General features: G+C 40.8%; 1 protein-coding gene across 2 annotated transcripts; it reads left to right on the top strand.

The window, feature by feature from the left end:
• The first annotated feature begins 302 nt into the window (after nt 1-302).
• rdh12l (retinol dehydrogenase 12, like) lies at nt 303-12,308 on the top strand. Of its 2 annotated transcripts, none has more exons than XM_080752119.1 (7): nt 303-443; nt 781-896; nt 4,114-4,269; nt 5,142-5,243; nt 7,275-7,484; nt 9,178-9,370; nt 10,855-12,308. In XM_080752119.1, exons 1-7 carry the CDS (start codon nt 430-432, stop codon nt 10,973-10,975), a joined length of 912 nt encoding a protein of 303 aa, XP_080608245.1. In that variant the 5' UTR covers nt 303-429; the 3' UTR covers nt 10,976-12,308. The 2 variants fall into 2 exon arrangements, with proteins under 2 accessions (XP_080608245.1, XP_080608244.1); XM_080752118.1 differs by having other exon boundaries at nt 5,139-5,243.

Raw genomic sequence — 12,308 nt, 5'->3', positions numbered from 1 at the left:
AACAGGACCAAGGTCCGCTGGCCTTCGCGCCGCTTGCAATGTCGTGGACAATAACTGAATGTCGTGGACAATAACTGTGACATCTAACCATAAAACGAGCGCTCCCTTCCTAAACACGCTTGGTAATCTGCTGGACGCGGTAAAACATAATGTTAGGAGTCGCTTCTTTTGGGCTTGTTTTCATAGACCTGGCAACGCTGGCTTGGTGTATGGTGATTGGCTGAAGGGTCTCGAGGTAAAGCCGATTGTGTAAAGCATAGCCAATGAAGCAGAAGCAACTTTAGCCCACAATTCCGTAATCCTTGGATTCTCAATGTTGACACTTCTTGTATTCTTGTACAAGTCTTGCATGCATGATATTTCCTCGATAGCAGCGAGCCTGAAATTTGAGTAGGCCTATATTTAGTGTCCTGATATTCTTGCTGAGAGATGCAGGGTCTAAGGTGAGATGTTATCCCATACTTATGTGTTTATGTTATAATAATAATGTTGGGATATGGGAGGTAACTTTTTTATTGTAATAACTTGGCCAACGTCACATGCTTTGTAGGCTACTTGTAGCCTTGGATCAAGACTATCATTTAAGCCTATCTATGATAGTATTAAAGCTATATATGGTTGCGTTTTTTGTTAGATGAGCCTAACCTATTAAAAATAAAATAATAATATAGCTACCATTAACCAGGCTATGTTAAACAAGCATACAGCATAGAGATATCTTGAGACTTCCCCCACGCCCTGGCCTGTTGATTGCTCAAGTTCAACTGATTTCTCTAATAGAAACCTCTTCCGGACGCCCTGGTCTTCTGCTGCAAGACTGGATGACAAGACTGTGCTCATCACTGGGGCCAACTCAGGCATTGGGAAAGAGACAGCACTGGATCTGGCAAAGAGAGGTTGGTGTGTTGGCTAGGATGTAAGGCACTACAGGTGTCTCCTCCATTCATTCATGTTTGATGTGGTCTTTCTGGTCTGGGTACATGACAAGCATAACTGTGGTCATATAGCTCATAACCGCCTTATACAACAAGTGTTTTTGTGGTTATGAGAAGGTGCATGCTGTTGTACTCACTGTTGCTACTGTCTCTGGTGTGGCATATAAAGCATCACAGTCTCTCTCTCCCCATTCACTCCCATTGCTTTTGGTGAAACCGGTCTCATGAGCACACATATAGCACATAAAACATGAACAAAGTAAATGCTTTAATACATAAGAAAATAGTTGTGGTGCATAATTTGGGAAGGTAAAAAGCTCTAATAATTGCATATTACCTGTAGAATAGGAAGATGGTACTGTAGTACAGTGGTTCTCAACCTGTGGGTCGGGACCCCCAGGGGGGTCCCCAAAATATTTTGAGGGGTCCCCAGATGATTTACTTAATGTGCAACATTGTTTTCTCACTCAACAGTAAACAAACCAAGATAACATTTAAGTGTATAGAGGGTATCTGCACATTTCTAAAGTGACAATTTAAGGACATTTTAATACCTCTAAAATGACAAATTAAACATTGACCAAATTGTCAAAAATTGTGAATATAGCCGATCTACATGCTCACAACACCTCTCAACGCGAGGCGTTGTGAGCATGTAGATTTGCTATTTTCACAATAGACCCATTGTACAAAATGTAATGCCTGGTGCATGTCAGGGTGGGGGGTCCCCAGTTAAAATATGATTATTTGGGGGGTCGCCGCCTGAAAGGGTTGAGAACCACTGCTGTAGTAGGTAGGCAGACTCAGAGGTCCAAAAGGAGGAAATTTATTTGAATGAATGAATTTTGAATTCAAATGAAAAATAACTGAAGCATACTGCATAGATATCACCTCACCTGATGAGGATAAACTGTAATTAGTTAACAGGGCCTCACTGCTTAAATATGAATGAATGTACATTCTGATGTCAGTGCTACAGGCCAACACCATGACAACATGCAGGTTTAACATAACATGATCAGCCACGTCTCTTGTCCTCATCTGCATGCTTGTTTACTTTTACTATACAGAACACACAATGAATAACTGCATCAACACTGAACAAAATAAAGCAGAAATGTCACAAATTATGGTCCAGTGACATCAGTGATGTCATAAAGAATACATGAAAGGTCGACCTAAAACAAAGTCGACCCAAACTCGTTTCCCAACGGGTCTGTGGCATTAAGCTAGATGCAGAATAGACCGAAATCTAATATTTTCTTCTGGGGGTCCCTGGAACAAAATATTTTGCGATAGGGGTCCATCCGTGGAACAAAATATTTTGAGAACACATTTTGGGGGTCCTTAACCACTAATAGGCTCATTCTAAAAAAATCTCCTAAATACTAACCGTTTTCCTGAAAAAACTTATGTTGCTAACTTTGTCATGTCAAGGACCCCCATGATGATATGTATTTGGCCACGGACCCCCATCGCAAAATATTTTGTTCCAGGGACCCCCAGAAGCAAAGATTAGATTTTTGTCTATTCTGCATCTAGCTTAAGGCCACAGACCCGTTGGGAAACGAGTTTGGGTCGACTTTGTTTTAGGTCGGCTTTTCCTGTTAGCGTCATAAAAATAGAGACAGTTCACACAAAGTGGGGAAATACTCGACTTGAGTATTTTGTCTCATCAACAATTTGTCTGAACATCTGTCCTCATAGTGAGTTTGAACAAAATTAGTATGCATTCTGGGAACACATTTTGATTCAAAACAAAACATCCGTCTTGAGAGATTAGTGGTTCCCAAACTTTTTAGCTCGAGACCCAAAAGAGAGATTAGACGTTTGCCCAAGCCCCAAACTAGTGAAATTCTACAAACTCACAGCGTGTCGTAGATCAGCTATTTACACTAATTCTTAAACATCTGTGTTCTAATTTATGGCATTTCTTCGATTTCTGTTTGGGAAACAGTGGAGATGATAATAAAGGACATTTTAAATTGAACAATACATATTGTGTTCAACATAAGTGTAACAAAAGGTAATGCGTAGTTAATACAAACCAACTTGGTATTGTCAGTAAAGTAATGTTACTTATACAGAACCAAATGGTGTGACATTGCATCATAGGTTTTGAGCATGTAAAAGAACTGGTGACTTCTCACCCACTTTGTCACATGACTCACAAGTACTTAGTCGCCATGACTGATTTGAGGCATGTCACGCCCGAAAAAGTTAGGTTATCAGGGACGCGCAGAGAATGTTAGAGAGGCAGGGGCTGACATTTCTAAAAGGGTACTTTTGGTCGGACATATCGGAAATAGCCGACCTCCAAGCTGTTAGAGGTCGGCTATTTTCGGTGCTTGATACCCACTGAACTAAGCATTAATCAAACCAATGCTGGCATGGAAAGAGGGCATTAGCGTTTCTTTCACCATAGTAAAAACTGCATTCATGGTCTGGAGAGGGCACTTTTTACAGACTGGTAAAAGGGCAGGGGCTCAAGCCCCCTTTGATGTCTGTGTGCACGTGCTTGTCGGTTATTAATTATTTTAAGATGAAAGACTTGAAGTGACCAAACTAACAATAGAATACATGTGCAGACGCATCTTCCATAAAACCCTAATGGTCTCGGATATTTCGGATAGTTAGGATATCATGAATAGAACCATTTCATATCTCCCAAATCAACATTCTCTGTTTTAAACTAAATATATTGTCAGAGTTCACATGTTTTTTAGATCTGTTTCGCAATGATGAGTGACTGGAGAGAAAAGAATCCTGATTCCACATTCTGCCATACAGAGAACAGGAGCAGCTGACAAATAATATTTGTTGAACTTGTCATGACTTGGTAGCTCTACGATCCAAGGATCGTACAAAAGTTCAACATCAAGCTGGCACTTCATTCTCAATGTGTGTACATTTGCAGGCTATATCCTTTTTTGCCAGCAGGGAGCTGTGTGTGTGTGTGTGTGTGTGTGTGTGTGTGTGTGTGTGTGTGTGTGTGTGTGTGTGTGTGTGTGTGTGTGTGTGTGTGTGTGTGTGTGTGTGTGTGTGTGTGTGTGTGTGTGTGTGTGTGTGTGTGTGTGTGTGTGTGTGTTGTGCGTGCGTGCGTGCGTGCGTGCGTGCGCGTGTGTGTGTGTGTAGGATAGTGAGAGTGCCATCTAATATCCATTTTTATGTCATAAAGGTGCCAGGATCATCATGGCTTGTAGAGACATGGAGAGAGCACAGGCGGCCTTGAAAGAAGTAATCGACGGCTCTGGAAACCAAAATGTTGTCACCATGAAACTTGACTTGTCGGACACAAAGTCAATAAGGGAGTTTGCAGAAACCATCAACAAGGGTAAGGAATTCACAATCACAAGAACAATCTGCTGATACACGTAGCAATAATATACCTGTTGACTGTGGGTCAGTTATATCAGTGCTGCATTTCTCTTGTATGAACCACAGATCGGAACACAATACACATTATTACCAAAAGTCACATTCCAGTTTATGTTCCGTGCTTGAATGTTACTGTACTATACATTTTACAAGTGTCTCCATTCATTCTTGTGTAATGTGGTCTTTCTGGTCTGAGTACATGACAAACATAACAGTGGTCATTCCTCAAAACCACCTTATAGAACAAGTGGTTATGAGAAGGTGTTGTACTCACTGTTGCTACTGTCTAGAGCAGGGGTGGGCAACTTTGATGATGGAGAAGGCCACTATATGTTCACACTCACTCCAGAGGGCCACAATGCATATTGCATATATAGTCAAAAATGGCAAAAGAATAGCCGATCTACAAGCCAAAACGCTTGTCAGAGTGGGGGTGTCCACAGTTCAATATGAAAAGGTTGAGATAGAGAACCACTGTATAGAGGATACGGCCAAAAGGATGTAAACCTGTTTATTTGTTCAATGTTACCATTCCATTACTTCACATAAAAGTATTCACCTATTAGATCATGCCCTAAGTGCAATACATTTGATCTCTATAGAATGAGGAGGTCGTTGAGTGTTGTCAGCCATATGTGTGTGTGTGTGTGTGTGTGTGTGTGTGTGTGTGTGTGTGTGTGTGTGTGTGTGTGTGTGTGTGTGTGTGTGTGTGTGTGTGTGTGTGTGTGTGTGTGTGTGTGTGTGTGTGTGTGTGTGTGTGTGGCGTGCGTGCGTGCGTGCGTGCGTGCGTGTATATATTCTTTTTTATTTTATTTAATGTTTTAGAAGAGGCCAAACTCAACATCCTCATCAACAACGCCGGGGTAATGGTTTGTCCATATGGGAAGACAGCAGATGGCTTTGAAATGCAGATTGGGGTAAATCACATGGGTAAGTAAAACCATGTTGTGGAACAGTGACATACTGTAAAACAAACGCTGTGTGCGTTTACAATTTCTTTCGAGAATTGGTCCTTACTCAAGGACTCAAACCCTTATCTAGTCACAATCAAATACATAATTGACCAACTATCGGTAACCGATTGTTTTACTGAGGTTAAGTTTGGTAATAAGTTCAAGATTAGGCATAATTTTACTGAGGTTATTAGGTTTAGGCTTAGTTATACCGGCTGGTGGCGACCATTCCCAGGTCGCCGGATTTGACCCGGGCCCAGGGTGTTTTGGGCAGAGCGTTCTTGTATTAACTATCCTTTATCAATGTTATTTGGAATGTTGTTTTATCAGGTCAGATATTTATTTTTTCTTAAAAAAAAGAAGAAAAAAAAACTTGCATGTCTGTGTAAAGAGACCAAAAGAATAATGTAAGATAAATTCCTTCGTCATGCTGTGATGTTGGCGTTTCACTTCCCTGTGCCATGTTGATTTTGTTGCCGGGGAAGTAGTATCAGTAAACAAATTAGCCATCACATGGCCTTTATGTGACATCATACACCGTTGATTAGGACAATGGTAAAACAAACACAATTTATAACCAAATTATAATGAAGAATAATATAACCCTTGACACGTCAATTTACAATTCAGGCATTTAGCAGGTGCTCTTAATCCAGAGCGATTTACAGTAGGCAAGGTAAACGCAAGGTAATCCATTAAATGCATAGAGACAGTGGTGGTGCCTCTGGATTCATAGAACTAAGAACCTACTGTATCATCAGTCTCAACATTAATATTAAAAATAAATAATATGTGCATTGAAACTATACAAATGTAGGGTGCCAGCCAGGTCAACAAATGAACCTGGAATCTGTCTAAATAATATGCTAACCTCTGGTAAATTACATTATAAGTTGTATATTTCTGTACAATGTATCACCCTTACAATAAAAAGATTACTTTAAAGGAGGAGTTCACCCCCAAAATGACTTTTTTTCTATTGATTACTCATGCCATAGAGACTTGAGTTCAATAATATTCTTTTGTATTTGTCGCATACCTCGCAAAAATATGATTATAGTAAATTTACCCCCATTGATTCCAGATGGGGACCCAAATGCATGGCCCTGGTTGGGGACCCGAATGCATGGCACTGGATGGGGAAACCGCCAGGGTAGATTTATTATAATCACATTTTTTGTCTTAGGAAAGCGACAAAAACTCAACAATATTATTGAACTCAAGTCTCCATGGCGTTAGTAATAAATAGAAAAATCTCACCCGTGCGAAGTGAGCGGTGCAAACTAATTCCTGCGCAAATCAGTGTTGATAGGCATGCATGGCAATATTCTTTTTGTTGTGTATGATGTCAGTCTAGAGGTCTGCTCAGACTATATAAGTCTTTATTGTCATTTCTCACGGATTGTAGCTTGTAAGAGTGTCATAGTGTAATGATAAGTGACCTTATTTACCTCCAGAGAGGCCTCCAGAGAGGCGAGAAGATGAATATTTTAGTTTTTCAAAGTCTGTTCATTTGTATTTTAAACTTGTATTACCTGCCTATCATTTATAACCTGTAAGATTTTCCACAGTCTGTCTAAAAGTGTGGTTATTTTATCGCTTATAAGTGATATTCATCTAATATAATTTTGAAATTCAAGGTTAGCACCGCTCAATAATTTTTTATGACGTATTTTACGCGGCCTAAACGCGTTATGACGTATTTTACGCGGCCTAAACGCGTTATGACGTATTTTACGCGGCCTAAACGTGTTCTAAATCAGGGTGAACCAATCGAGTGCCTCTGTGACTATGACATCATGGACAGATCAACAGAATCAAAGTGTTTCATTGGTCTAGCAAACTCATGTCATCATCATTTGTGACATCATAGTTTTGGTAAAAAAGCAGTCTATAGGAGCGGCGCTCAACAGAAATATTTTGGGGGTGAACTACTCCTTTAAGAGATGAAATATGTAGATACAAATGTACTGCCTGACAGAAACTACATGACACTCTTATTTTCCAGGTCACTTCCTGTTGACCCATTTGCTGATAGACCTCATCAAAAGGTCAGCGCCGGCCAGGATCGTCAACGTGTCGTCCATGGCTCACAGCTGGGGGACCATCAAGCTGGACGACATCAACAGCGAGAAGGCGTACGACAAGAAGGCCGCGTACAGCCAGAGCAAGCTGGCCAACGTCCTGTTCACCCGCTCACTGGCCAAGAGACTGCAAGGTCTGTGTTATTCCCCCCCCCCCCCCCCCCCCCTCTCCAAACTCAAAAAGGTTCAATCCACTTATAATAATACACTCTAGCAGTTTTACACACCGACATTACAAAGTAAGAAGAAAAACAGGTGCGCTTCCTGTGGATGCCATTTTTGCTCAGCTATAGATATAACTTGGTTCAAATACAACGGCAAAAAGCGGTACTCCAAAATAAAGGATGCAAGACTGGCTAAGATGTACATTCTTATTTATTGAGAACACTCAGCTTTTTTAAGACTTCACAAAAGGATGAAGAGTAAGAAATAGCCTTCAAAAATGCTATAATAATATCAGAGCAAGCATACAGCAGTACCATGATTAATATCATATCAGTCATCTCCATATTTGGGCCATATTTTTCTATTAACAAATACATTCTTAATTTTATATTATTATAAAAAAAATGTATCCAAAGAGAGTAAGAAAAAAAATGACTTTATCAAAAGTAACTCCTACTACATCAACAATATGATAAACGAAAATATCGCTAGGTTGATTTGTTTATTTTTGGAACAAAGTTCTTATCAAAGATTCCACTCTGGGAATCAAATAATTAATCTGTGACCCAGGGGTAGCTGGAGTGACGTCAGGACTTCCGGTACCCAATTAAAATAAGTTCTAGTTTGTGGCTTGTTAACCATAATGACAGACGCATTAAAAGGCTCATCAGTGAAACAGTCATGGTAAAGGAGTTTACCTGTACATTACCTCCCTCTCTGTCAGGCAGGCACGTGCACACATAGACATCAAAGGGGGCTTGAGCCCCTGCCCTTTTATCCTTCTGTAAAAAGTGCCCTCTCCAGACCATTAATGCAATTTGCACTGTGGTGAAAGAAATGCAAATGCCCTCTTTCCATGCCATACCTGAAGGTAGTCCAAACTCTCCTAAACTTGATTGCAGCATCGTAAGTTGAAAGAATTGCCCTCTCTGTGTATATGTTACAGTATGTTTGGGTAACTCAGGACGTTCATTGTAAGAGCGCTTGTTTTGTCGTTCACCACACACTAATCACCACCAGATGGCGACGACAGCCACTGCTCTGCCATTCACTAGTGAAGGCGCTGACGTCACTCGTTTGCGACTCTCTTTCTTTATTTACTAGCCTAGCCTAGCCTAGCCTAGCCTAGCCTAGCTTAGCCATTAGCTCCATTGTAGTCACTTGGACAGGGCGTTTATCGTGGGCTTGCCCAGGCCTTACGGCCTGGGCATAAATATAACGATTGCATTCACCACGGCTTCGTAACTCGCGCGGCCGGCGGCGCTCGGGGGCGAAGAGCAGGACCAAGGTCCGCTGGCCTTCGCGCCGCTTGCAATGTCGTGGACAATCGAGCGGCTCCGCCTGGAGGACGTTGTTGTGGCGACCGCTTGTTCCGCCCCGTGCTGCACGGCGAGTGCTCCGTTTCTCGACCGTACTGTTTCTCTAACAAACCGTGACATATACATCCATGCCCTTAGGCCACCTCTCCAGTATTGCCTTTTTTATGCTTAGTTTAGTGTGGTATCAAGTACTGAAAATAGCCGACCTCCAGGCTCACAACGCGTCGCAGCGCGACCCGTTGTGAGCTTGGAGGTCTGCTATTTTCAATATTTTCACCAAAAGGCCCTTTTATAAATTTCAGCCCCTGCCTCTCTAACATGCTCCGCACGTCCCTGCTATCAGGTACCGGTGTGACGGTGTACTCCCTCCACCCCGGGGTGGTTCAGACCGAACTGTGGCGTCACCTGAACGGCCCCCAGCAGTTCGTCATGAGGATGGCCAGTCCCTTCACTAAGACCCCCGTCCAGGGAGCCCAGACCAACATCTACTGCGCCGTGGAGCCAACGCTGGAGACGGAGAGCGGCGGATACTACAGGTAATCATTATGTCTAATACACCAGTAAGACTCCCTAATCGGGAGATAACCGACCGTAGGTGGCTTATCTCCACAAATAGGGCAAACATTTGTTTTTCCAAAATCTTCCTGATCCATGTTGATGACATGAGTGTAGACATGCTGTGTAGTGATATTCGTGATTTTAGGGCAAAAACTGTAGGAGCAGTGTCCAAAAATGTGTTTTAAAAATCGGCCTGAACATCTTCATTTAACCCATTTAGGCCTAACATTTGTGAATGCTTTAACTATTGAGAAATAGCAGATATACAAGCTCACAGCGCTGCGAGCTTAGAAGGATTCAGAAGACACTTATAGAATCGGGTCAAAATATTCAAAGAATTGCACAATTTTTCAAGATTTTTCAAAAATAGCAAATCTACAAGCTCGCAGCACGGCTCTCGGTGTGGCACTGTGAGCTTGTATATCTGCTATTTTTTAATAGCTAAAGCATAAAATTATACTCAATAGTGCGTACCTGGTCTAAATCATAGACTGTATAAAAGATATGGACAAAGCGAAGCCATTGGTTTCTATGCAGCGCAAATGACACAATATGGGTCCTTGGCATGGGTGTTGCCATCATAGATTGTAAAGGCACCAGAGGATGCTATTGGCTGCCAACGGTCACGTGCAACCGCAGAGATACATGGGAGAATGTGGTCGGAGCCTCCCGAAATACAGCACACGAAGAAGAACACAGCCGGCTGGTATTAGTTTAGTTGGCCACGCCCCACCGCAACAAAACGCATATAATCGTGATTGAAAGGCAATTTTTAACTAGCGATAGGAACCATAAAGTATTATGAAAATGTTAATTAAGGTTAGAAAACGAGAGGGGAGGGGGGGGGAACAGCGCAACTAGCGGCCAATCATAGGAAGTTTTAGTTCCGTATTGGAGTCATTTTAAATCGGCGGAACTATGCCCCTGGTCTAAATGTGTTAATGGGCAAAAGCTTGTAATAATACCACTGGAGAGTTATCGTTGCTGTCAGGGCAGAAACTATCCAGAAAACCACCGTATCTCCATCTATTCTAACTGTTTGTGTTAAATTAACACCAGTCAGTCAGTGGTCTTCAAGCCTTTTCATATCGAGATCCATTATTTATTTGTCTGCTTGTAAATATTGGTAGCTGTGGTTGTGTTGGTTGCTTATTCGGCCTTGCTTCCTAAATGCGGTTTAAATCAATTGTTCTGAAGCATTTTCAAATCAAGGACCCCCAAATGAATATGTAACCCCCCCATCTGACAATATTTTGCACCGTGGACCCCCTTAAAAGATTTGTTTCAAAGACTATTCAAAATGTATTTTTTTCTCTCTATTTTCAAATACCCTATGCATATACTGTAGGTTTAAAGTTTCCTATCTTCTGGGCTTGTTTTCATAGACCAGTGGTTTGCTTATATTTCTCTTGCAAAATCTGACAACACTGAATGTAATGGTCGTATCTCTCTTTGCCCACAGCGACTGTGCCCCGGCCACCTGCTCCAACGCCGCCAAAGACGAGGACGTGGCACAGAAGCTATGGGACCTCAGCTGTCAGATGCTCAACATATCCTGGGACGAAACGACGGCTCAGGAGTGAACAGACTGTATAATGGTTCCGTTTACAGTCTCTTAAAGGGATGTTTCACTTTCAGAAAAAAAAAGGAAATGTCATTTTATCGTCTACTCAGGCTTTTGTGAACAGTTTTTAAGTTCCTCGATTCAGTATTTAGACATTTGATATTCATTTTATCAGACACTATTCCTATACAAACCCCATTGTAACTTCAAACTCCATTTTGATCATAATACATTCATCAAAAACATCTGTCCTTGGTTCTGGTGACTCATACTTCCCTCCTAATACGTGAGGGGGCCGTGTTTTTTCAATTTATACTTGTATTTTTTATTTTTTATAGTCTATTTATTGTATTTTTTTATTTCTTTCCAAAAAAATATTGAAAATAAAAATAAAAAAGTAATTGAAAAAACACAGCCCCTCACGTATTAGGAGGGTATTATAAGTCTCCAGAACCAAGGACAGGTGTTTTTGATGAATGTATCATGGTTAGAATGGAGTTGCAGTGTTACAGAAGTTACAATGTGTTTGTATAGGAAGGGATAAAATGAATATCAAATGTCTAAATACTGAATAAAGCAACTTAAAATCTGTCCAGGGTGCTCCCAAAAGCCTGATTAGATGATAAGATTTACCCAAATTCTTTTTGAAAGTGAAATATCCCTTTAACGGACACAAGAATAGTGGGTACTAAGGAAGAGTGGGCACCTCGTTGTAAAAGTGTCTATTTTGTCCAAAATGTAATACATTTAATATGTGAAATGTAAGTAAGTAATTTAAAGTATACATGATGTATATGCACAGTGCATCATTATCAGACTCAAAATTATGCTTCAATTTCTTGTTTATGCCCCGAAATGATTGGATATACAGGTTTTGTAGCAATTGTAGAAATATTAGACCTTAATTGTCAAATGTCCAATCATGTTTTAATCATGTACATATTACTTAAGACTATTTAGCAAATATGTTATTGTTTTTTACATGGAGGTACCTACTCTTCCTTAGTGCCCACTCTTCTTGTTACCCTCCTAACAGCCAAACACAAGTGCTTCTTGACCAAGTTATACTGTGGTAATATTCATTTCATGACTTAAACACAGCCTGCCAGTACGTGTTTAATATTTTCAATGTATGCTGTGGTTTACAACTATACATTTATCATGCACTTTTTATATTTAATTGTTATTATAAGGGAACACATTTACAGTATTTAACCCCTTGGTTGTCCCATGTCAAATTCTACAGTAACGCCAGCCTCATAATGTATTGTAACACATTTATGTTTAAAACAATATTTTCTATCATAGAATCCATTGTATCCGTCAAAACTAAAGGTGATTATCAACTAACC

The sequence above is a fragment of the Nannobrachium achirus genome (assembly GCF_963921795.1).
Source record: "Nannobrachium achirus genome assembly, chromosome: 21".
NCBI lineage: Eukaryota > Metazoa > Chordata > Actinopteri > Myctophiformes > Myctophidae > Nannobrachium > Nannobrachium achirus.
This window is presented reverse-complemented; position numbering and strand designations above follow the sequence as displayed.